Raw genomic sequence first — 27,496 nt, 5'->3', positions numbered from 1 at the left:
ATTTGCTCCAAGAAAGAAACTCCATATGTTATGTTCAATTTTTAAATCCCTCCAAATAGAGGATTTAAGAGAAGAAATTTTGAACGTGATTTCATTGCAGTATTACACTGAAGATTTGTGTAATATTTTTCAAAATGACGTAACAGTTTCCAAATACAGATTTTGGAATCTTATGCTAGAAATCAAGATAATATTTTAGGGCCTGTACATTTAGCTTTAAAAGTGTCCTTGAAAGGATGACTTGTCTATGTTGACAAGAACTTCTACCTGTGTGAAATATCTTATAAAGATAGCTTATGACTATCAGGTCACCATCAAATAGTAACATTAAGAATATTCAAGTCTACATTTGTAAAGACTTATGCATGCAGTTTTGTCTCTTACACATTGTTTAGATGTGTGGACTAAATGTATTGTGCCTCAAACACCAACAAACTTGAAATTACGCTATGTAAATATATACATACATGATGCTGTATATGCCTAGTACCTCAGTAAATATAACTGTAATCGAATGATACTAGACGTATGTAGGACCATAGTTAAATTCCAATTAAGAAAAAAAGCCAGAAAAATGCATTTTTCTAACAGTATTTCACAGTAGAAGGAGGCGGTCCTTTCCCACTGAATCTCCCCCCCTCAGGATTTGTAAACATCATAGTTATTTTTCTATCAGTATAACAATTGAATATTTTATTCATAATGGTAAGTAGCTAACCAACATGAATAAAGTTATCATAACACAATAACACTTTCAGACAAAACAGGTATTTATTAAAAGAAACATTTATAAATATTTTGTCTTGCATTTTAAACTACATTTTCATAAATAACAATATTTAAAAGTGCTGAATATGGTAGGATAGTCAGCAACGCCACTGTAAACAGATTTCTTTTCCACTTTGCAGATTTTTTTTTTAGATCCCATTTTGTCAAACACTACAACAGTTAAAATATTTGCATAGGGAATAGAGAATAGCCCTTTTAATCATCTCCTGAATTCTATATAAATTACAAAACCAAATGAGTTTAAGAAACAGTTCATTAAATTGTTCATATATATATCCAAAAAAAGCACACAGGTTTCAAGTAAAAAGAATGATTAAAAAATTCCCCAGACTTGCTATTTGAAGCATGTTCAATAAATTAAAAAAAATGAGAGGTAGTAAAACAAAGGAAAAAAACAAGCCCCAGAAAATGAACCAAGACCTGTGTCCTACCAGTTGCTGTATAGCAGCAGACCCACCTCTGCAGCGGCAGCTCCAGCGGGAGCCGGCACTGGAGTAACTGGGTGGTTGGAGCCAAGTGTGTTGGGGCTGGATTCTGCTCCAGGACATGACTGCCAGACCTTCCAGTCCCATCGAAAGCAACAGCCTTATGCCGTGGTTCGTCCTGTGTGAGAAGAACCTTGCCTCTCAACTCTAAGTATAAGACCAGGGTGGTCAGTATTAAATATATATATATACACATACATACATATATATATATTTAACAAGTATTCAAAGCCGTTTCTTGGTATGTTTTTAGCAGTTTGTGAGGGATGCTAATGCTAATTTTGCTTGTCTATGATAGCTATGAAGATGGGTCTTTTAAAGTTCTGAGTCACTGTCTCTTTACACATCAAAATGCATCCTAAAATTGGACAATTTTTGATAAAAAGGCCAAGCAAACACTTATTAAAAACACCATGGCAGCTAAGTGACGGGAGTACCATGCTGCCTTAGGTCTGATTAAGGGCTCAGTACAGGATTCTTTACCCAGGCAAGACACTCTTGTTTCCGTAGGCATTTTCCTTGGGTAAGGACTGTAGGTTTAGGAGCCCTTGAAGTTTGGTTTAATATTACTCTCCAAACTCCTTGTTTTCAAGGAGTTACTCAAAATCAATGAGGCTAGAAGCTAAGACTTCTTTAACCCGCCACCTTATAAAACATTACTTTGTTTAAAAAACATTTTTTACTGGATTTAGCTTTCAAAAAAAAATCTTACAGGACAGATGCAGTTCATCAAAATGTTCTAAAATGCTCTAAAATGCTACATGTAGGCAATCTTTTATTAAATTTCTTTATTCAAAAAACTAAATTATCAAGCTTTTTGTGTTTTGTTTTTGTTTCTGTTTTTTGTTTTAGTGTTGTTTTTTTTTCTGAAGTACATAACATTATACGACAGTGTTAGAACTGGATAGCCAGTCTTTAATAAATCAATTACATTATCTGACATCTGAAATGTACATTGAAAATCTTTGTTCTTTTAACAATTAAACAATATCAGCGCATAGATTGTGTCACCCAGATATGGATCCCTTTAAGTGATTTGTGCTTTTTATTCTTTTTTTCTTTTTTTTGACATTGCAAACTCTGTAATGAAAATGCCACAGTTTTGGCAGTGAACAACCAGAGGAATCCTCCACTTGATTTATTTTAAATAAACAGTGATAAATAGCTCTTTTTTCTGTACAGAAATATTGGCTTCAAAAAGTCAGTGTATTGTACTCAGTAGAGCATGTCGAGTAATGCTACACCTTAAAAATTGGCTTTTTTCAGTTAGTGATGTTAAAAAATGCAAGCCTCTTTCTGGTTTGCTGCAATTGTTTCTATGTACCATAAGACTGTATTGCACAAAAAAAGTTCTTAAATACAGATATAATTTATGTTATTGGATTAAATATTGCAACAACTAAGTGGTAAGTGAAGCAGTTTTACCTTGCACATGCACTGTGAGGATACACAAGGAGACTGTTCATAAAACTACAAATACATCAATCTTGACTGCAGTAGGGTGAAAGGAGTGTGAAACAAATGTATTTTGGCAAATCCATTGTTCCCCTCCCATGCCACCTCGAGCAAGGAGGACCTCGATAAAAATGGAGACAGAGACCATAATATGTATTTGTTTTCTTCACAGTAGCCTGAGTAATGCTAAACTGTAGTTCTCCAGGAACCCAGCTCCAGATGTTATTAAACTACTTTTCTTCCATCCCACCACCCCCAAAAAATCAAGTTATTTTATTTGAAAATTAAAACTAAGTTTCAGAAGTAGAGCCTGTAATACTTTCAACAAAAGACTTATAAATCTGAGAGTTCAAAAACCTTGGAAAAGAGTCTCTGTGCATTAGGGTGTATATCTGGAGTTGGGCATCTTCGTACATGTGAGGGCTCGGATCCAACAAGTTTCTGTTGATCACTTCTCTCACCCGGGAATCAAGACTAACCTGAAGAAGATGAGAACATACTAATATTAAACAGTAATATCTACAATCTGTTATATGTATCTTTATTTCACGGGGCTCCACAGAACATGCTGAGTTTATCAGTTTATTCAAGAAATGCTCTGTGCTTCTTTTGGAGCCACCAGACAATTACAGACTGAGACCATGCACTATTTCAGTTTTGACTTGATCTTTGCAACCATCTTAAGATCTGTCAGATGAAGCACAGCTGTATAATAGAATAAATAAAATGCAACTAAATAAAGTTCTTCAGTAACCTGGATTTTCCCAAATATGTTGTCTTACCTTAATAATTTTTACTTATTTAAAATTATTTCATCAAATGAATGTTGAACTACTCTCATTCAGAGAGCTGATTTTTTTGTTTGTTTGGTTTTTTGTTTTTCTGGCCATTTGTGGTTAAATCTTTGGGAGATTTCCATTCAGCATTCTCATCTGGCTGCCCTACAGATATTTTCTCAATTTTTTTCAGACACTACACTTGTTACTTGCAAATTACCCAGAGTTTTTTATCAGTTTTATCGTGTTATTCTCCCCATTAATACTAACTATTTCAGATTTGTTCTTCTTTTCAAGACCCTTTAACAGCTAGCAATTTTCAGGATATCATATGTCCATATTGAAGTTGTTAGCAAGTTTCCACTTTTGGCTTCTCATTTACTTTCCATTTGTAATAAAATCCTGTGCCTAGACAGAAAAGGGCATATTATGCTTGGGATGAATTCACAGATTATTTTAGAATATCTTTTAGAAGTCTGAGTGAATGTACAGCTTATCCACAACATGCTCTAAAACCAGGAAAATTAATGCCTTCTGGATTAAATGAAATGGCAATAGCAGGGAAGCCCACTGGGGCCAGCAAGGGTTTACTCAGCTAAGAAGAAAAAGGTCAAAACACTGAATAGAGAAATACCAAGTATAGATCAGTTAAGCTACTGTGATTTACACCAGGTTGCAGCCTGACTCCACAACTCTGCAACCATATAAATAGACAATTGTATTGTCTGAAGGATTGAGTTCAACCCTGGAAAGCTCCACGCACCAAGATAGTTTGCTATGTGGAGCATGCTCACAGATGTGACAACTCAGAACACGTGCAGATGGATGTGTGAGCTTGTGTATTTGTATATGTGGTGAAACAAAGTCTTTGAAATACAGTGGTATAGCATGGCATAGTATGCTGTGGTGTGGTAGTGAGGAGTAAATATACATTTTTATTACATCTTCAGTACCAATTCTAGAATCCGGCATTTTTCGTTCGTTGGCACATTGGAGCGTGTTACTGCCACAGCAGGCAAGCTCTTTCTCCTCCAAGATTCACTGTTACTTGGTTATTTGTCACAAGGCACAGCTATGACGCAGCCCAGCTGTGAGTAAACTGCTGCCTGCTCATGCTAGCAAACTGTACCTACCGTTCAGGTACCCTCTCTGTGCAGAACACCCATAGCGCCTGCTTGATGCACACTCTCCATCTCTGTGCTGATGGTCAGGCCTGCGCCCAGCACCCAGGGTGCAGTGTGCATCCCTCCTGTCCACCTCCCATACGGATGGGCAGCTGTCCTGCTTTGCCTGCCATCAACAGCCTCCCCTGCTCCCCACCCCCGTGCTTCCCCCTCCCGTGGGCTGACAGGGCTGTCGGGGCAGCCCCACGCTAGCCAAGTTAAGGAATCCATCCATCTGAAAGCGGCATCCCTTTTCTGGGCTGTTTTTCAACTCAGGCACTGTTTCTGATTGAATTTGTTGTCCAATGTAGCGGTGTGAGCAGGCCAGACTGCACAGCAGGAACGAACATGCCGGAGAGGCTGCTCGACCAGTGGCCACCAGCTTTTAGATAAAAGAGCGTGCAGGAGTGTAGTGTTGTGGTAGTTTTGAGAAGCAGTGTTGCAGCCATGTGTCTTCAGAATTTATTTGCATAGATTTCAATCTTAGACCATTGCATTTCTGTAGCACAGAAATGATGTGCTAATGATTTAGGCAATTCTCCCCTGACACACATGCACATGCGTAGACACAGGCATGCATCTCTGCAAAACCATTTTATGCAGCTAGCTAATTGTTTCTTCATTATGAAATATAACAGCTGGGTTAAAATATCAAATTTGGTAGGATGGTGAGGTTTTTTTTGGCCGCTGAATATAGTAAAAGTTATTTGCATTTACAGAGTGAAAAAAAAAGGTTCTATTAATTCACATTGTACCTTTCATTAGAGAAAACACGTGATCTCTATTCCTAGACTAGTTGACCTCACAGAGGAATAATCAGTGCAAATTTAGATTCTTCTCCCAGCCAGATCTCGCAGCAGACAAATCTATAATGATTCTGATTTAAATTCTTTAATTTTGGTGCCTTTTCTCCAGACGTACACTTGCATTACTTACTTCCTCTCTGGCAGGCATGTGGTGTTACTAAAGAAGCACACATATTTCTGACCCTTCTGTTTCTGGAGTTTCTCTTTTATTCCCTTTTTATAGAGAACTTTGAGGTGTTGTGGCCAGTGATGCCAAGTGGCTTGGCAGGTGTCTACTTTTTCTGTCCCTACCTTTCCTGATTTAACATCCATACTAAGACTTTCATCTGACAGATCAGGCAGACTTTCAGACCCCCATCTGGCAACCCAGGGTATAACATTTCTGCTTTGGAATAACAGAAAATGCAAATGTGACATTTACAGCTTTACCTCTTTTGGTGATAGTATAGAAATGTAATCTTCATATATAAGTCTTGCTTTTTCTTCAATAACTTTCTTGTTCTGTTCCTTCTTTAGATCTTCACATGCGAGCCAGAAAAGCAGGTTCTCCTCACTATACTCTGTTCGAAGAAACTCTCTGAAAAGGTTCCTCCCAGCTGGTGTTTTCATCATCTTGTCAAAATTCTGAGCCCAAGACAAAATTTCATCTGCAGTAGGGTTTTGGCTGCAAAAGCAAAGTATCATTACAAATATGCTTCTATTTTTGTACCAGTGTTTTCATACATTTATTCAAAAATTATCCTTTCAACTGCACTTTAGTCTAGAGTTAAAACTGGAAGCAAAAAGGCTTCAGCCATGACAGGGGAATATTGTTCACTCTTCACTTGTGCATTCATTATCTCAATAGCCCATCAAACATGTTTGTTATGAGACATGCATTTGGCTTTCTACAAGTTTTCTACCACTGTTTTTAGTCATCAGACTCAAAGACAAAATCCCACAGCAGCATTGAATTCCTGCCTCTGCATTTAACAGAGATGTGATTTCAGGGAGCTGACAATAGACTCTCTTTCACGAGGGGTTTGGATGACACCTCATGTCCCTGCCTGCTTCTTATGGTGTTTGGCCAATCACTGGCCAATCAATTTGGCCACACGATTTGGTTCAGGAAGGACAAGAAAAACAAAAGGCTCTTGGCAGCCAAGAGCATACTAATGAGGCCCAACAAAATAGTAATTCAGAGAGCTTTTAAATTAGCGTATTTCTCTGTGCTTGTACCTAAGGGTTGCTAAGATTCCCTCTGTTTAGTGCTATTGACCTGAATGATGATCTATTGGCATGAGATGTAATGGATGTTGCTGGCAAAACTGGACAGAGAAGGAATGGGAAAATGTCCTTATTCCCATTTTCTAAAGGAAATTATTCGTGGCTTTTAACAGTGGACGCACTGGATAAATGATCAGAAAACTAACTTGCGTCACTAATCCATTAATGTATGAATGAATAGCTTGAGGAGGTAATACTCCAAGCCACTTAACAACAATTAAATATGGTTTCCAACTTAATTGTGAGTGCTCACTCTCCCCCTCCTGATAGTATCCAACACAAGAACTTTACTATCTGTTGTTAATAGCTTCTGTGTAATCATGTGGCACAATAAGTGACATTTATCCACATGATTCCTCTTCAAGTCCGTTTATCAACTCTGTGTGCAAGGCAGACTGGATGATGGGAAGCTATCTGTGATAACTTTTTGGCAGTCCAAAAGGTCTAACAAATGAGGAAGTGTTTGAGATTTAAACCATCCAGCAAAATCATTGTAATCTGAACCAAAAAGCGAGAACACACAGATTTGAAAGAGAAAACTCTTTCTGAGGAGAGTGAAAGGACCCTGCTAAGGGAGATGGAGCTGACAGGCAGCCTGTGCACCCTTACTGTCTTTTGGGAAGCTCTCTTCACTATAGTATTTTGTGGAAATTTCCAGCATTGTCCTCTCATAAATGACCATGAGTAGCAATGAAGACAATGAGTTGTTTGGGTTCTTTTACCATCAATCACATCCTCTAGAGTTAAATTTCAATTTAGTTTTTATGGGATTAGATAATTCAAGGCCACAGATAGGTTAGCATTTTCCCCAACACAGTAAATATGGACCCAAGCTTTAGACAGAAATAGAAGCTCAGACGTTCAGTGTGTGTCAGCCTTCTTCCAAGGTATGTGTTTCCTTGGTTAATTCAGGTAAAACCATAGTCCAAGCTGTTTTATGAAAGGTAACCACATTAAGAATCTGACTGTGAAGTACACTTTTGCCCGTTAGTTTTTCTTCTTGTCTGGGTAAAGATGAAAAAATGATCCCTCAGGTAGAAGAGGCTTCTTATAGAGACCATAGATCTATGGAACAATGCACACACCTCCCATTCCTCCTCACCATTCCGCAAATAAGAAACCAGAGTAAACCTAACTTATGAAAATCTCTGTTGGCTTTTCATTGTCAGGACAGATTTTGCTTCATTTTGCATAGAAATTTTTGGAGGTAATTAAGAAGACATTCCCAAAGAATAAAAGCCAAGGCAAATCAATCTTGATATTAGTTATAAGCAAATTGTAAACATTTACTGGACAACAGTTTGACCAACTTACCATTCTTCTATGACTTGGATACTCTCCATTTTGGTCGTATGTGTTGGCCTTCCCGTATTGTCTCCTCTATCTTCATTCCTAACAGTGAGGCTGCAATGTAGTACAACACTTTATTTTGTCTAGAGGAAGTTAATTTAAAACAATGGCTATAGTAATGCAAACTTTTAAAAGATATAAACCTATGTGTAGTGTCATTTTTTACCCAGACTTTGGAGATAAATGTTTGATGACTTTTACCCTTAATTCTGATGAATGTTAATTAACAGTTGCTATTAGCATGTGTAATTTTTTTACGAGCTCCTAGTTAATCTGCGGAAAGATGGACATAAACTTAGAGGTCACTTTTTGACTTACTTAGTAAATTGAGAATATTAGTAACAATAATGGTAGGCGGGATAAGAATATCTGAAATGGACATTGATGAGGCTTTGGTGCCCCATCAGTTCTGGATGGTTGTTCATTCTTTATGAATGTTCCCTCTTTTCTTTCCAGGATAAGGTGGTAGTAGATAGCTCAGGTACAGAACTTAGCATGTTGCAGCTCCTTATGATTACCTTCTCTGACCCAAATTGGTTTTTCATTCCAAAAAGTAAAGCTTACTGGCCTGTCAACAGAAAGACATCCATTACCCTCATATTACCAGAAGCAAGGAAAAGAAAGACTTACTTTATGTAAGGATGTGTGTTTGGTTGGTTGGTTTGTTTGTTTGTTTTTTCTCTTTTGAGCTGCTAACTAGCATCACATATTTTTTCTGTAAATATCTTTTTAATTGGATTTGCTTTAGTGGTAGCAATTTCCTCTGTGTGTTCTCTCTGTGAATGTTCTAGAACATGGTATAGACACTGACAACACAATTCCTGATAACTACTGAAATAAAACACATTTTGAATGATATAAGTACTCATATAGGAAACCTAGTTCCAATAATTAAGCTTATGAAGTGGAACGTAGTAAGAATATGGAGATTTCCCTTCATCAGGTGTTCCCTGCATGTCCAGTTGAGAGAAAACAAGCAACCAAGCAAAAAAACCCTCCTCCCAATCTCAACAGAGCTCATATTTTGAATATTGAGTATTCACCAATTCACCATTTGAGTATTCACTTCTGCTCAGCTCTAAGAAGAAATCCCAGCTTTGAGACATTTTTAGCACCAATAACCTTTCTTTCCAGACTCTCTGCATTTATGAGTTTCATCAACTCTTTTGCAAGTGTTTGGCAAAGTTAATAGGTGATCTCAAATACTCTTCTGGAAAGTGGAAGTTTAAGCTCCCAGCTAAAGCAGAGCACATATTAAGACTTAAACATTACAAAGACATACACTTTCAAACAAAGCTGTTTGATACTGGTTTCTCCTTCACTTACCTGCCAAGACCTTAGTTCAGGCCCTTGGTCCTGCTTCCCCTGTTACAGCGTAGGAATGCAGCTCCAGTGCTGCTAAGGTGTTAGGCTGTCATCAGCTGCTGCAGGAGAAACAACACATCCTGAACTCTGGGGTTGGCAGGTAAAAAGCTTTTCCATCTCCTCTGACATGCTGCTTATCAGTCTATAGAGGGAGCACCCAGGAAAGTCAATGGGAGCTCCGTATACAGGAGGAGAAAAAAAAAGAGACCATCCACTTTCTGTCTTGTAATCTTTAAGTCTACACATGTAACTGCTTAGGGTCACCTTGCATCTGGCTGGAGCACAAAGTTGGGGTGAAGGAGAAGCAGAGAAGGCACAAAGGTTGCCTCTCTTCCTCCCTCCTTCCTTTGCAGTCCGTAGGTAGAGCAGCATTTGTCTTCTCTGCTGGGTGCAGAGGAGTGTTCCTTGGTTCTGTGGAAGAGTAGCACCATGGAAGGAGGAAACAGCTTGTGCAGGTTGGGAATGTAACAGGGTGTTCACCCGAGTCCATCCAAAAGAGAACGAACCTGCTCATTTTCTTTCCTCCATCACATGGGCAGCAGCTAAGCTGTACTGAGATAATTTATTCATCAGCCAATAGGCTTCTTCCAAGTTTTGGATGCGGTGTCTTACTGGCAGTAGAAGGTGACTCATCTGAGAGCGGTTAATCAACACTGCTAATTTAATTTCATGTCTGGGATCAAATACTGTTGTTTTGCTCACACAAAATCTCTGCTAAACTTAGGAAAACCAACATGGACAGATGAAGGTGGCATACAGGTAATGAGTGGGGAGTTAGAAAGAGAAATAGGAAAACAGACAAGAAAACCATGGGAACTTCATTGCACTTTTTTATCAAAGGAGTAATAGATAGGCCCTATGCATTTTGATTTTCTACATGGCTGTATCTCGGTAAAAAGTTTACATGATGGGCCCAGAATGTAGTTTGCAGTTTTCTGGTATCTGTACCAGACTGACTACGTAAAGTACATACTTTTCCCTAATTCCTTCATCTCACCATTCTTAGCTGGAGTTCACTGGCTGAAATTACTCACCAATGCAGAACAGGGAAGACTCTAAAGAAAGAAGTGTAACACTTGGTTGCAACAATTTCTCCAGTTTGGGTATTGTATTTAAAGCTGTACTAAATCTGTAATACATCTTGGCCTAAATTCTGTGTTATGTTTCCAGTGACAAACACTAGCACTACATTTTAACTTTTATTTATCTATATCTGTCAAGGCTCGAGTTCCATCGGATACATTACTTCTGATATGTTTTTCCTGTGAAAGAAACCATCATTTTTATACAGAAGTACATTCAATTCAAATGTGTTCTGTTTTCACTCAAGGAACTGGTTCATGTTTTCTTAGAAAAAAAATTAAATATTTACACATTTGTGACTGCAAAGCTAGTTTGAAAGCAGCCTCTAAATAACTCTGATCACAATGACGGATTGCTACCTTTTACCTCAAAACGACAACACTGCACTGCTATTTGCTATGTTGCTATCTTCAGTTGAAAATACCCTATCTGTTCATGTTTCTCTGCGGAATTCAAGCAGTCTTTAGCAGCAAGGGCACCCTGCATACCTTGAGCTGGTGTCCTTGATACATTATTCCATCATGGAAGCTAGCTGCTTATGTCAAAAGAATCATGCGGTGTAGTGCAAAACTAAACAGAGTAAAAGCAACAGGATAAAGAGTAGCAAAATTACCTTAATTAAGGGTTTAAGAGGAGGAAATTGCTGACCTGCCTTTTTAAAACATAGTTAAAGAAAAGGGAGGTGTTCTAGCGAGACATCTGATGTTAATTAACATATATGGTGCCATTATTATTTATTAGTTAGAGTACATCTAGCAGATATCTTAAAAATACAGATGTAAATTAGACACAATAAAAGGACAACAAAACTACTAACACCTTAAAAAGAGAGAGTTTGGGGTGTCTAAAGGCAGAACTTAAGTAGAAAGCACAAGCGCTGATTTGTTTTCTGTTCCTATGGAAGGTTTTTTCTGCCCATTTTTATGCTGATTTTTTTGCTCTGGAGAGTATGGTAAAAAGTAAGCCCAAGTGGCCTGACCTCAATTTACCTTTCAAATGTATCTTGGGTTCCTGACTTCTACAAAAACAGCAGTTTCTTTAACTACTGCAACAGTATTATTATGAGTGATTTCTGTTTCGAGTGAGTGCATTTCTATTTTGCAACTTCACAAACTTTATAACTAAAAATGTTAATGACCAGGGACTACTTAAAGAAGTATACAAATTGAACAAATTACCACATATAAGGTTAAACTGCTTCAGGTTTCTAGCTGAAGTGTTTTTGGAGGAACTACTGGGATTCAGAAGACCAATGTTTATTTATTTAGCTACTATTATTCAGCTGTTAATATTCATGTTCAGCAATTAAATAGTAGTTCTGTTGAGTAATTACTTTGCTACATCAGTATTGCAGGCCACTGGTGCATTGTAAGGTAAAAAAGCCAAACTAATTGGATAAAATCATCAAGAGAGTTGGACTAATTTAAGAGCAAAAATCTCACTGACTCTTCCTCCAGGTGTTTCCAGCTGGTGGTTTTAGCCTTTTTAAAAAGTTGCTTAGCATTCCTACTGCTGCTCTTAGCTTCTACTGCCATTAAGAAACTGAAAATAATTTAGAGCTTGGACCTGATCTTTCATTCTCTTTAAATCCAGTACACAAATAGTCTTTAATTGCTTCTCAGGGTCAGATTTTGATGTACCAGTAGTCTAAATCTGGTGAATCAGTGAATTACAGTTACCGTTATGGCAAGAAAACTATGCCATTGTGACAGGTGCCAAGATTAATATTCTGCCTATGCAAAGCTAACACAAGTTACTATTCAGTCAGGTATTTTCTTAGTTATGTGCATCATATGTAGTATACCACCACAGTATTTGTCAATTATGTCTGGCATTGAAGACAACATGACAATTAAAACCTCTTGCCCTAGTGGTGTTTTTTGTGCTGCCGTGAAGATATCAAGCTGGGTTACTGTGAACTAGCTGGTAGGGTGTTGGGTTGCTATTCAGGAGATCTGTCCTCAATTCCTATTTCTTGGCTGAAGTCTATAAATGCTAGGCTCTTTAGAGTAGTTACATTTTATGCTGAGACTGTGTAAGGGACACAGTAGGGCCACGAGCCTTCTAGCCACCACTGTAACACAAAAACTTTCCTTATTCCAGCCCAAAGGCCACATGAAGTCAGTTGCAGAATTTGGTTTTCAGATGAAAATCAATATTCAGTTAAGAGTCTCTGGATAACTGATATTCTGACATGTTTCTTTCACTGATATACCTTTTGAAAGAGTATATATCTCACTGGCACTACTCTTCACCCTATCCTACTCCTAGGAGTTTTTACTATCATCAGATTGAGAGACAAAATATTTTTAGGCCATAGGTCCAAAAGCCAAGAAGGATTGTTTTGATGCTTGAGTCCAGTGAGCTACAGGCAGGACTGCCCGAGCTTAAATAATGGTGATTTAGTAGATGTAGATTAAGTGGAGGCTTTCTTTAAAAACCCCACAACTCCCTCTTCTGAAAAAAAAAAAAAAAAAAAAAAAGCACAAGAGATCAAGATTTAACCATGATTTTAAAATTCCACTGGTAGATGATATAAAATGGCCATTCACCTAAAATGTTGACAAACACAAATTGAATTTACTAAACATATTCATTTAGGAAATATATTTTCAGGGTTGTTTGGAGGAGGAAAAGCTCTCCTTTAAACAAGCAGGTTAGTGCACTCATTCAGGATTTGAAACAACCTTCCTCTGAGACTGCAGTAGGGTAGATGTCTTTCAAGCTGTTCTGCTGAAGCTGTTCCACTTTGGTAAAAATAACAGAGTACTCATTACACAAGACAGAAACAAGAGACTCTGAACTCAATAGCAAGCCATTCTGTAGTGAATCCTTAAGTATATTATTGTCATGGTTTAACCCCAGCTGTCAACTAAGCACCATGAAGCTGGTCACTCATTCCCCCACCAAGTGGGATAGGAGAGAGAATCCAAAGAGTAAAAGTGAGAAAAGTCTTGGGTTGAAATAAAATCAATTTAACTTTTTTGCTTTGCACATGCAAGCAAAGCAAAACAAGGGATTCATTCACTCCTTCCCATGGGCAGGCAGGTGTTCAGCCATGTCCGGGAAAGCCGGGCTCCATCATGCATAATAGTTACTCAGGAAGACAAAATGCCATCACTCGAACATCCCCTCACTTCCTTCTTCTTCCCTCAGCTTTATATTCTGAGTGTGATGCCATATGGTGTGGAATATCCTTTTGGTCAGTTGGGATCAGCTGTCCTGGCTGTGTCCCCTTCCAGCTCCTTGTGCGCCCCCAGTCCACTCACTGGTGGGGTGGTGTGAGAAGCAGAAAAGGCCTTGACTCAGTGCAAGCCCTGCTCAGCAATAACAAAAACATCCCTATGTTATCAACACTGTTTTCAGCACAAATCCAAAACATAGCCCCATGCTAGCTACTATGAAGAAAATTAACTCTAACCCAGCAAAAAGCAGTACATTCATATAAAGTACAATATTGTATACACCACTGAGGGAAGAGCTTGAAAACAAGACCATATGATCAGTTCATTTTCCTGAAGTGAGGGCAAAGAGGTTTTGGAAACTCTGAGATAAAGATGGGCACCAACCCTAGATCATTCACCAGCTGGGTAAATATAACATCTTCCCTCTTCAACACAAAGTGGTGTGCCTCTGCCTGTCTCCAAGCTCTTTGATTCCTTGAGTTATAAGTGTCTGGTATAAAGCATGTATGGAGAACTGGGCGATCACCAACCACATGAAGTTGAACAAGGACCAGATTTTGCACCTGGGACACAGCAACTCTGGCTGTACATACAGGCTGGAGGACGAGATGCTGGAAAGCAGCTCTGCAGAGAGGGATCTCGGGGTTCTGGTTGATGGCAAGTTGAACATGAGCCAACAGCGTGGCCCAGCAGGCAAGAGGGCCACCCATGTTCCGGGTGCATCCAGCACAGCATTGCCAGCCGGGCAGGGAGGTGATTGTCCCGCTCTGCTCTGCACTGGTGCAGCCTCACCTGGAGCACTGCGTGCAGTTCTGGGCACCACAAGATAAAAAAGATATTAAGCTACTGGAAAGTGTCCAGAAGAGGCTATGAAGTTGGTGAAGGGTTTGGAGGGGAAGCCGTATGAGGAGCAGCTAAAGTCACTTGGTTTGCTCAGCCTGGAGGAGACTGAGGGTAGACGTCATCGTGGCTACAGCTTCCTCACAAGGGGAGGAGGAAGGGTAGGAGCCAATCTCTTCTCTTTGGTGACCAATGACAGAACCTGAGGGAATGGCAGGAAGATGTACCAGGGGAGGTTTAGGTTGGACATTAGGAAAAGGCTCTTAACCCAGAGGGTGATGGAGCACTGGAACAGGCTCCCCAGGGACGTGTCATGGCCCCAAGCCTGACAGTGTTCAAGAAGAGACTGGAGAATGCCCTCAGACACATGGTGTGAACTGTGGGGTTGTCATATGCAGGGATGGGAGTTGGAGTCGATGATCCTTGTGAGTCCCTTCCAACTCAGGACATTCCATGACAAGTTTGTGTAAATTAGCACAGAATAAATTTAGGTGAGAAATAAGACGAAGTTTCTAGCTATCACAGAACTGGTAGAAGCCAGACGTGGATGTGGTCTCCCTATGCTGTATGGCAATGCAATGTGCAACAATACTGGCACTCTTGAATTTCTTTTATGAAAATGAAGATAAAAGTTACTTTCTGACATCTTGTTTTTCTGACAGCTGGAAGGCTTAAGCCTGACAGCAGTGAAAACCAGTCAGGGCTGTATTTGTTTATGAACAGAGGAGCATGATGATTTTGCTATCTTGTGTGATAATGTATAGTAATGAAAAATGACTGCAATATTATAATGATCCATTCATAGAGAGCAATACAGCTATGTTAATCTCAAAATCACTTAGAGTCTAGTCAGTAATGCTATATTCTACCCCTCTTTTAATGTCACAAAAATAGGCATCCAAGAGATAGAAATTTTACATGAAAAATATTGTCTTTTTTTTTTTTTAGTAAATGATAAAAAATGCTTCTATCAAAGTAAGGAAAAGAGTTCACTTTTTGTTACAATAAATGAGCAACATCCAGAATAATTATTCTGAGAAAACCTAGAGTAATGATTTTTATGAAGGAGTGATGCCTTGCACTGGATATTTTCGTAGGCTTAGGTAAATATGAATTATGTCCATCATGCCCCCGGCTGTATTAGAAAGAAAGAGGATGTATCAGCCATCAAAGCCATGCATTGTGGTCTCTTATCTCTGACCTCTTAGAAATTATCTCCTTGTAAGAACAGCCAGACAGACTAAAGCACTTAGACTGTTGTAATAATACCAGGATATGCAAAGCATAAAAGTGCAGAGCAAACTTCAGCCAAATTAGTGGCACTAAGTGAATTCTGGAGTGGAGGTTTGCACGGATCCCCGAGGTTTGCAAGGCCACCATAAGTGACATGCAGTTCATCCACAGAAGGATGTATAAAAATTACAAGCTTGGTGTTTCCATAAGTCTGCATTGGTTGTCTGTGAGAAACTTTGGAGGGCAACAGTGGTCAGGAGCCTGTGGCGGCATTTACTTAAATTCATCAGAATCTGGTCTTAACTGAGTCAGCAGAACATGATAAATTTTGTTCCAAAGAAGAAACAGATCAAAAAAATGTGAAGGATTTATTTTTTAATTGGTGTTCATCCTAGTTATTTAAATGAAGTAAGATTTACAGATCTTCACTGAATTCAGTAAAGAGATGTAGGATGTAAAATTTTATACTGAATCCAATTTAGAAGTCTAGTGAAAAATAGCTACATCCTTCTCTGAGGAAATTAACTGTCTTGTGCTTAAAACTAAATGGTGGAGATTGTGTTGAGCAGACTGACACAGGAAAGGAAACTGTTGGGGAAAAGCCAACAAGTACCATAAGGCTATTATCAGCTACTTGGCAGTGTCCACTGAAACTATAAACTCCTTTCAAAAAGTCCAGGTACCTGTGGTGCTAAGCTTCCTGAGTGCCAGAGTTACATTTGCCTCAGGTGAAAAGATGGTGCAAGAGACATTATTATTCAAATTGTATTTAAAACAAACAAACAAACACACACAAACATAGACTCTAACTTGGACTCAGCTGGTTTAGAGTGAAAAAAATGTGTTTGCAAGGAGAATTTATAAACTTGACATCTGATTCTGCAAGCTTTACCTCATGTAAGAAAAAAAAAACCAAACAAATATCTTGTTTTCTTGTTTTTCATTTGTTTCTTTATATATATATATATATTTTTTTTAAATAATGTAAGTACATGAGAGGGTAGCATCCTGGAGATTTTTTATTACAGCTAAAATCTCTCCAATAGTTCAAACTTCAGAGGGTGGAAAGGATGCATAGTCACAAAGCTCTCAGCTCTTTGTTGAGCTTACACTGTGGTCCCATCATTTTGACCTGTAACCATAAAAGCCACAGTGATAACTGGCTTTTTTTTTTTCCCTTGTCGTGGGTCACAAAAGGTAAAATAAAAATGAAACAAATGATAAAAACAGATGTTTCATCTCTTCTAATGGCTAGAAAACATTAGTTTCTTCCTTTCTAATTTTCCTGGGTGGTATTTTTTCCCCTTGGTTCAGTTTGCTGTGTTGTAGTGTGGTGTACTTCAGATTTTTTCTCTTTTTTCCATCTCTTTGTTTGAGGACCACACAACTGAGAAACAGTCTGTAACAGACGGCTGGCCACTTGTGTGTGCCGTGAATGTGCTTTCAACTGAAAAGCTTAGTGTCTGCTCAGGATCCAGTAACAGTAAATACAGGCAGGCTTCTGGCTCCCGTACGCACCTTGCTGCGTAGCATAAATCCTGTGGGCCAAAGGGGAGCTCAAGGTGGAAATTTTCTGGTCTGATTTTTGCTGCCCAGGATGGGTGCAGAAGCTGTGTCACCAGGCCACTGGGGTTTTACAGAGATTGCAGCTGACTGGAACTGAGTTTGTGTTCTACACATATTTGACAGTTAAAGATAATTAACTTTTGAATTGGATTTTCCACAAAATAGTGTTCGTGGAAAAGTTTAATATTAATGAAATGTCATAATTTGTTTTGATGGTTTTAAAAATCATTATAATTACATTTTAAAATTAAATAATCCATTGTCTTGCTTTCATTCATTGTTAGTAACTGTTATTCTAACTAGGCTTTTGTAAGTAATTCTAGTTAATGTAATCAATAATGGATTTAAAGGAAATATTATGCTTAACTTTAAAAACCTCTTTAGAAAAATTATATTCTGGCATAGTACATGTTTTTGCCAGTAAGCTTTCTGATTACAATAAAAGAGATTTTCTAACGAGAAAACAGTTCATCAGAATAACCAGCAGCCATAACTCTTAGCTTCATTATACCTGGAGTTTATTAGAACCTCATCGCTTAAGAGTCCAGCAAACAGTAGCCCCACCTTTCGCTCAGAATCATGTTTATACTAAGAACTGTGGAGAAAAGCTTGAAGAGCAATGCCTTACAGTGTCAAAATCCTAAAGCACAGCAAAACTTGCATTTCTGTTTTGGGTTATTTTGAAGTATCCTCACTTCTCTAAACCAGCTTTGAGATTTATAGAAGAGTGGCATTGACAGTATGGCTGTGGAGTGTGCGGACATAGGAATAAAAAGATGTGGTCAAACCCATCTGTGCCTACGCACAAGCATCTTGGCTTGTTCTCTGCTCTATTTCTGACACTTAATCTGTACCAGCAATCCAGGGGTGACTGAAGAAATTGCTGCCAGTTCTCCTTTGTTCCATAGTGCTGTTCTTGCAGTGCTGTGCAGACTTTTCTGTGTGAAGCTTTTAGCCCTGTGAGATATTTAAGAGTTTAGAAGGAAATACACTTAAAAACACTATGGATGAAGAGGATTCTACTTTTCTTCCTTGTGAAAACCTGGAACCAAGGTCCATGAATGCTTTCGTTCAAAGGCTAATAGTAAAGCCAGCCCATCATTGTTCAGAATTGTGAACTTCCCTGTGAGAAATAAGAAACTTCTCAGTTTATCTGAGTTTGTATTTTTTTTGCCAAATTTTGAAGGTGGAGGGAGAGCAGGCTGAATTTCTTACCGCTTTTCAATAGCAGTGCTTTTTTAATACTGTGCTGGCTTCAGCCTAAGTGGTCTAAATCATTACAGATTAAACTATTAACCATAAAAGAAAAAGGAGGTTGGTGGAAATTAAGGTTTAAGATATCTGGAGCATCTCAAGCTATTAAGGTCTAGTCAGTTAAGACATTTAGCTCTGTCCTGATAGTCTTACTTATGTTGTGCTATGCCTCAGCTTGAGTAAAAGCAGAATTGAACCCAAGTGATCTAGTGCTTAAGAGTATAATCATCTCTTTGTTAATAGGAAGTCTTGGCCAAGATTTTAGAGTTTATATAAGATCATTATATAAGGTTATTAAATTGCATCCCACATGCCACTGTGAAGGTAGATCATCCTTACTGAAATATGAATGCTAAGCTAAAGTAAGTCATAGGGGGATGTGCTCAGTCAAGTAAGTACCTAAAAAGGTTTTAGCAAATCTGCAATGTTCCACTCTATTCCCTTTCCTGTATATTTAACAATTTTAAATAGAATAGATCTAAAATCTGGTAACCTTTTCTGTTCATGAGGGACAGTCAGACTAACAGTCTCTTTTTAAAGCCACGAGTTATATTCTCCTACAGAATTACAGAATGGTTGAGGTTGGAAAAGACAGAACTCTGGAGGTCATCTTGTCCACCCTCCCCACTCGAGCAGTGCCACCTAGAGCAGGCTGCCTAGGATCATGTCGAGATGGGTGTTGAATATCTCCAAGGATGGAGACCCCACAGCCTCTCTGGGCAACTTGTGTCAGTGCTTGGTCACTCTCATAGTAAGAAAGTCTTTCCTAATGTTCAGAGGGAGCCTCCAGTGTTTCAGTTTGTGCCCGTTGCATCTAGTCCTGTCAATGGGCACCACTAAGAGGAGCCTGGCTCTATCTTCTTTGTACCCTCCCTTCAGGTATTTATATGCATTGATAAGATCACCCTGAGCCTTTTCTTCTCCAGGTGGAACAGTCTGAGCCTTTCCTTATAGCAGAGGTGCTCCAGGCTCTTCATCATCTTTGTGGTTCTTTGCTGGTCTCTCCTCAGTATGTCCGTGTCTCTTGCAATGAAGAGTCCAGAACTGGACTCAGTGCTCCAGGTGTGGCCACCAGTGCCACAGTTGACTCATTTACTAGAATCATATTTAAAGAAAGACTATGATTTGAAAAATATTTTTGGAGGCTGCTTAAAAAGATGTAATGACATTCACACTTCAGGATGACTTCAGGGTGAAGAAGGGAAATGGTCTCAAAGTCAATGCAGGCTAAAAGATACATGAAAAGAGACCAGTCCTTTTCATGTACAGCCTTACTGGACTTGCTTTTCTCCTCTGTTGTTGTGTGACTGATTTAAGCTACCTAGCTACAGATACTGCAGCTCAGCAGGTATCCAAAGGCAGATGGAAACTACCAGTGTGCACTGTACTTGAGCTTCTAAGATACAGTATCTCTCTCAAAATTAGACTAGCAGTAAGTAAAAGTTGTAATTGTGCAAGAGAGGAAATAACTAGTGATTTAAAGTAATCTCACTTTCCTAAACCCTCCTTTCTCAGATGTATTTTGTTCTTCTGAAAATCTGTAAGAAAATATGCTTTCTGCTGGATTCTACTTTAAAGAGATTGTATTACTTTTACACAATGAGAGCCACACTAGATGCTATTACAATTTCGGAAACTTTTAGTCACTTCTAGGATAAATTTTTGAGGTTTTAGTTCTAGGATGTGTAATGTACTTTCTGTATAGGTAAAAATCCATGGCTTGCCAAAATTCACTTGCCAATGATTCCTAATGGAGTTACTCTAGCTTTGTTTCATTACTGTGCAGCTAGTTTCCGCTTTAGGCAAGATTCAACCCAAGGGTGTATTTCTCTTGTCAGGTCACAGAACAGATCACTACTCTGGCTGTCGGCTTCATTCCTTCCTTCAGAATAATTTTACCATTCGTATTCCATCTTGTACAATGGGTACATCTAATTACCCAGTGTCTTTACTCCTGGGTACAGCTATTTTGCAAGAAATTCCTTCATATATTTGAGACAATTAAAAGTGGCAGTTGTCTAGTGTTCAAAGAAATAGAAATGGTATTCTTCGAAAAAGTAACTGGATGAATAGAAGCCCTCTAATTCACTAGCTAGCAAACCTAATGGTCTCAACTAATTCTGATAAATGGGACCAGCCTCATTTTCTATAATGCTTTTTAAATTTTTCTTGGTTTGCAAAGATGAAAATCAGTAAAGAATCAAGCCTGATTAGGGTCACTGCTATGCTTCCATGGATCTAGTTGCACTTTCCAAATGGGAAGAGCTGCCTGGTAACACTCATGCTAAATTCACATTTTTTTCTTTTCATAAAGTGTTGTAAAGTTCTTCAGTTAAAGAGGGCTATATGTGTTTGTAAAGTATGATTCCTACCATGGTGTTTATGAACACCGTGTTTTATAAAATTAGCACTGACTAAACTAGTTTACGTTTATTCACATTGCAATCAAATAAGATGGGGCATCTTACACTTAACATCTGTCAAACTGACAAACAGGATTGAGAACTGCCATGCCAGTCTGTCTCTATCACAGGCAGGCTTCTGTTTAGATGGGTGTTAACTGCTGGTTTCCAGATTTTCTGTTAGACAAGGTCCTGAGCTGGGAAGCTCTTTCAACGTGGATGTCAACAGGAACAGAAGATACCTATTGCTGCATAATGGATGCTCAGCATCTGCTGGTATCGGACCCTCATCAGCTACTTCAGAAGAGCCAGCGTTGCCATCTAGACAAATATATGTGCTATGGAATTATTAAGGGTGACCAGACAAGATTCGCATTTCCTTTGCTTTCTGCCTCACATAATGAATGCCTGACCCACTTTTCTAGTGAGAGGATCTCCATCTTATAAGTGTTATCTGCTAGGGGCACAGACTCATTTCCATGATACATTCTCTCATTTTTTCTTTTAAAAGCACTAGACATTTATTCCTGTTTTAATTGACATTTTAAACTGATTTGGAATGATACATGGTTACAAAATAAACCTTTGTAAGATGGAAATTTTGCTGCTAAGAGATTTAAGTAGCCTTTTTTTTTTTTCCTTTTCAGTTTGGAACTACAGGCTGCATTTATTCTTGCAGATAAAACAGACTGGGAGAGTTCTCTGGCCCTGAGGCTGACTGGCACCACATGGCCCCAGTGCATAAAGCCCGTGCCCTAAACAGGGTTTCTGTACCTGTGACAGGTCATTGCCTTAGGCTGTGCACTTCGACACTGGCCAAAACTTTGCCAGGGAGTTAATACTTGTGTACAATTTAACTGTATGGGCTGATTGCTTGAGCCCATGTTAGACCCTGGCTCTGGTTCGTTTACTAGTATAGACACAGTTAGTGTGTTTGATTTGGATAAGATTTTGTTGTTGGTTTGGTTCATGCTTGTTAAATATTTAAGTGTTTATTATAATCCACAATGAATAAAGTTTGGAGGATCTGCAAGGCCACTTTGGCACCTTTAAAATGACACCATTATCAACACACCTTTCTTCAGCTTATATTTTGATCTCAGACCCATTTTAACCTTTCACACGCTTCTCCGTTTCTGTGGTTTTCCTCAGACTTCTGAGTTAATGCATCTTTGTGTAAATACATAATCGTCGAATTTATAATAAGGAAACAAAAAAGCAGCCCAAGCCCTATCAGGGGAGATTTAAAAGACTGCAAACTCCTAACAGCCAAAAATCACAGTGTAAACTGGACTCAGGCATCCTCTGCACTCTTGCTGTTGTTGTTGTTTTGTTTGTTTGTTTGTTGTTGGTTTTGGTTGTTTGTTTTGTTGGTTTGTGAGTTTTTTGTATCTCCTTTTTGTCCACAGCAACAGTCAAGCTGTGTGCCGGTGACAGAAAATCTGTCATGACATTATGAATCTTCCTTCAGCCACTATTCTGCAGACATCAAGCTGAATAGCATTTTGGCACAGGCAGGTGGGAAACAGGCATGAGTGGCAAGGGAGAGCCAAGCTGCTGATGCTCTGAAGCAATCCATCTCTTAAACAGCCCCTGAGGAGACATCAAGCTTCTTCACCACAGTGGAGGTGATTCTGCCATTGCTTTCTCTCCCTCTAGTCTCCTCAAGAGCAGCTGTCCCTGAATACACTCTGTGTGTTGCGCCAGAGCAGAATCAAGATAATTTTCTAAAGTTAACTAGATTTAGTCTGCTATCTCCTTCTAAGGAGCTACTGTCAGCATCTTATGCACAGCTGAATTAGAAATGAGCCTTGTGTAATCCCAAATCCGCTCTGAGCACGTATTTATTCTTCAATTTAGGAGGATTGTGGGTTTTTTGGTTTAGTTTGTTTGGTTTTTGTTGTTTTGTTTTGAGGGTTTTTTGTATGCATTACAATTTTCTTCACAGAATTGTTTGCTTGAAATAGGAGTGTTTTCTGCAGTTACACTAATGAAGGTTTCTTAGTAATATTATACACATTGGAATCTACGCATTTGGTTTGTGAAGCTTCAGTAACATTTATTAAAAAATTGTTAATATATTATGTTTATGTTCTACCCATTCTCTAACCTGCTTGTGTTATCACATATGGGTAAAAATATCAGTAAATACATGAGCCTCCATCTGTTCCTCAAAATGAAGTAAACTTTCAAAGTTTAAAGTATTAAGGATAAAATCCTGATACTAGGAAAGCCTGGCCCAGAGGGCCCAGGGCTGGTTATGATGTTAATGAAGAGACTACCACTGGCTTGTGATCAAAGTTAAAAGACAAGCTACGTAAGAAGCTATTGCTCCACTCTTGCACATTAGACTTCTGTTTTATTGTGGGAAGGAACAAATTTACCTCATACCTTTGAAAATAGATTTATCAGTTTACATGGAGCCAGACTCAGTTTATAATGTTAAAGGTTTTCTTCAAAGTTCTTTGTTGAAAATAAATTTAAAATTATTTACATACACTGAATGTCTGTGTAGTGTCTTGTATATCTTTGTGCTTCCACCATGATTCCATGGTAGGCCAGCAGCACCTTAGCGACTACCCCTTTGTAGACACTTGCCAAAATCAATGCAGTGCGCATCTTACACCTTTCTGCTAGAGAAGTGCATGATTTTGATTTACTTTGCATGTGCCATAAAGCAATTACCTGCACCAAAGCCACTTCTGTATGGCAAATGACCCGTTGCTGCTGTGGGAGCCAGTGGCTCACAGTTTCCACCCGTGTCCAAGGCTGTGCAAGACCTTGTGCTTCCACAGGGATTTGGAGGTAGGGGGCAGGGGGCTGAGAAGAAAGGAGGAAGATAAAAGTGGTAATGTGCTTGGAAATAGGGATTTCTGGGCTGCTTTTTGATGAGGGGAGATAAGTGTTGCTTGATTATTAATATTTTGGCTTCACAGTGACCAAGGCAGGCTCTCATGAGATTTAATAGGTTAATTTAAACTTCCTTTAGCTGATTTTACATTAAATTCTGCTTTTTGTAGACCTTATTTCTGTAGTCCTTTTGGTTTGCTGGTAACATTCTGATTTCTTGCATTCACATGTTACTCTTTAGAAGTACATGCAGGAAAAAATATGGAGGAGGTTTGCTGCAGTTAGTATACTTGAGATCTCATCTATCATATCTTCGCACCTTGTGCAGAAGAAATGTTGTTCTTTCCTCTTTTGAACAGTAGCGTTTCACATCTGCTTCACAGAGAGGTGCAGGAAGTGGTCAAAGCTGCCTTTAGTCAACACTTCTAGAGCTCTGGGATAAGTCCTGTATGTAATCACACCTGAGGTATATTTCTGTTCTGGCTCAAGGAGAGAGCAGACTTCCAGGAATTATTAGGCTAACACGGACAATCTGGCTCAGTGTCACACAAGGGCATAAGCCCAGAGGTTCGTGAGTCAGGCTGTGATACCCTGGGAGAGTTGTATAAACAAGCATGCACAGAGCCACCTGTCCCCATCCTGCCCCAAGGACCTAAACATCCATAAAGCTCCAGCAAAATCACTCGCTCTGTCTGAACTATAAAGCAGAGTTAGCCTATGAAAGATCAAATCTATCAGGAAGATATGCTGCTCCTCTCTGATTTTTTTTTAACTTCAGAGCTCATCCCTTTCTTTTGGTTTAAAGGGAAAATAAATGCTTTACTTGGGTATTATTTAATAAGTACTGTTAATATAACTTACGAAAGTATGAAAAAAAATACTTGACAAGATATTTATTTTTAGAGAGTCATCTGCCTGTTTTTCCAAATCATGAGAATTTAAATTTTTTATTTTAAGTAGCTCAGGGAATCTTGAGAGTCCCATTTCTGAGTACTAAGTATTTAAATCCTTATCCCACACTCGCCCCATGGTGTATTCCAGTGACAACAGGAATGTCAGCTAGGCAGCTTTCTCTCATGGCCTCAGCACTGAGGTTATGTGGCCTTAAAGACAAGGTGATTTAAGACTGATTTTATTGAATATCACATTTGGTAGCATGTGTGACAGGTCATATATTGGATTTTATCCAGCTATAAATTCTACCTGTCCTGGTTTTGTTAAAAACAAGTTTCTCTTTTAGTGAATTTCCCTGTCAGCTAAAGTATTCTTACTAACTGCAGTTTTCTGAAAAAGCTAGATACATGTTTTGGTAGATATAGCAATGGAATGCAAGGTCATTTGATAATGATGCATCTCACGATATGTGCAAGCAGGAGGTGAACTGAAACTGACCAACTAAGTATTCCATCCCATTCACGTGATACTTCATATAAAAGTGGGGGATCACGAGGATCTCGTCCCTTTTCCTTATGGCCGACATTGGGAGAGGACCTTGCGAGTTGTCCCTGTGAACTGAGGCCTAGTGACAGATTGAATCCAGTTCCGGTTGGCTGCAGAGTCCAGTCCAGGACTTCGGGTGCCGGCCCTACACCTGCCGGAGCAGTTGTTGGGACTTGAAGATTGGTTTTGTATATTTTGTATTATTTTCTCTATTTTTATTAGTAGCATTAGTAAAACATTTTTAATTTTTCCAACTCTCTTCTCTTGGTCCTTCTTTCCCTCTCAATCGCCTGTCCTTAGTGGGAAGGGGAGAGAGGAAGGGGCTAAAGGGGGAAGAGGGGAGAAGAAGGGGTTAACAATACATCTGCCACAGTTTTATTGTCACCATGCAATCAAACCTCGACATACTTGTCAGAAGAACTGGTGGTCCTTTCCCAAGAAAGCACCAGTGCTGCCCATTGAACTGTGATGACACAGGGCAAAGCAGATGATACTGTCTCACAGATGCATAAAGCACAAGTCACCATGCCAGCTACACCTGCTATCCCTCAGAATAAATTATTCTCCAGGAGAGAGAACGTTCTCATCTTTGACCTCTGCAATAGCAAATGTTAAAAATGCAAGGAAGTCCTGTGTTGTTTTAAAGTATAAAAAGGCTCAGAATGGAACATCTTTTCCCATTAAATATTTTTTTAAATGTCACTGTCTATTTCAGTAAAATGGTAAAATAGTAGCCTGCACTTCTGTATTCTGCACTGGAGTAAAATCACTCCTGATGCACTTTTCCATAATTTCTTTTCTCAGGTGTGATGTTTTGAAAAAGTAAAATGCAGAGAGTTGAGTACATCTGTTTCAGATGTGTTGTCCTATGCGTTCAGGGAGGAAAAGAAGAATTACAAAAACAGGCTTGTATAAAAAAACCAAAATTGAAAACAAAAAATATTTTTCAAAATGGGTGCTTTTGTTTCAAAGACAAAGCTTTCTTACTGAAAGCTTTAACAAAATCCTGGATCCTGGGTGACTCTTTTTGTACCAGCCCACCTCTAGTCCACTCCTAGTATAAAAGTTCTGCTGCAGACAGCATGGGAAGCAGAATATGGATTTTGGTTTCCACGTGTTTCAGAACATGCGGCTATAATTTATTGCATTAAATTAGTTTTTGTTTCCATCCTTTCTTTGCTTCCCTCTCCTCCAAACTTTCTACCATAGTTAAATAAGATAAAGCAGCCATGACTATGACCTCCAGGGATTATCTTGTCTAGAGTCGTGCAAAGCTTAGAAACAGTTTTTCAATGGCAAACTCACACAGAATATGCTAGAAAATACTATTCATCTCAAAGTACTAGACAGGTGGGAAGTGCCAAAAAAAAGTTGTGGGGTTTTTTGTGTTTTTTTTTTTTTCATTCAGAGTACCATGCACACCATCTGTTTCTTAGGAGGAGGAAAGCATTGAACCCTATAGAGAAAAAATACTAATATAATTTAATATACTAATATATACTAATATATATACTAATATAATATATATAATATAGATATATACTAATATATATACTAATATAATATATATAATATATACTAATATAATTTAAAATTGTATCTGTCTTCTCATATTCATGGCAAAAGTGACGGAAATATCTTCTTGTAGATCCAGGTCAGCTGCTCAACCCATGCAAGGAGAATTTTCCCTTTAATAAAGAAAAATATTTGTGGAACAAGGTCATCAAGAAGAAGTTTCAGACCTAAGTCATAGCAGTCATAGGTAAGTTATAAGAACTGGACGAGAGAGATTTCTTCCCAAGAGCAACTCTTGTTTACTGCCAAGCTGGCAAATACCCTATCTTCCTTGGCATCTCTTGGGTGTGGGAAACTAGTCATGGAAGGGTCACAAGAAATCAAATGGCAGGCATAGCTTTTGTACAGGGCACAGCTTGGAGCTGCTGGACATGTGAGTCCCTTTCTTTCTTCCACAAGAGTCTTCAGCAGTTGTTTTAATGGTTCCCTTTAAGGTAAAGGCCTTCCAGCTCGCACATTTGAACTGAGCTATAGAACCAAGTGAAGTTGTATGATCATCTTCACTTATGCACAGGAAGCCTTTTCACGTCCCCCAGACTCCTGTACTGCTAAGATCTCTTGCAGGGCAGATGTTAGATGCCTTCTGAGCCTTCTATGTGTTAAAAGGAGAGGA

General features: G+C 38.8%; 1 protein-coding gene across 4 annotated transcripts in view; it reads right to left on the bottom strand.

The window, feature by feature from the left end:
* Positions 1–3,019: 3,019 nt before the first annotated feature.
* The window catches only part of RGS17 (regulator of G protein signaling 17), a 71,496-nt gene continuing 47,019 nt past the window's right edge, over positions 3,020–27,496 (bottom strand). For 3 of the 4 annotated variants that reach the window (XM_065632055.1, XM_065632053.1, XM_065632054.1), the window contains 3 exons: positions 8,055–8,144; positions 5,904–6,138; positions 3,020–3,208 (listed from right to left, as the gene is read on the bottom strand). In XM_065632055.1, coding sequence (XP_065488127.1) covers positions 3,020–3,208; positions 5,904–6,138; positions 8,055–8,144 — 514 coding nt within the window. The remainder of the gene's footprint in view (positions 3,209–5,903; positions 6,139–8,054; positions 8,145–27,496) is intronic. The other variant, XM_065632056.1, reaches the window with a different exon arrangement.

Source organism: Caloenas nicobarica, chromosome 3, assembly GCF_036013445.1.
Source record: "Caloenas nicobarica isolate bCalNic1 chromosome 3, bCalNic1.hap1, whole genome shotgun sequence".
Lineage (NCBI taxonomy): Eukaryota > Metazoa > Chordata > Aves > Columbiformes > Columbidae > Caloenas > Caloenas nicobarica.
Note: the sequence above shows the minus strand (reverse complement) of the source record. Positions and strands in the feature narration are given on the sequence as shown.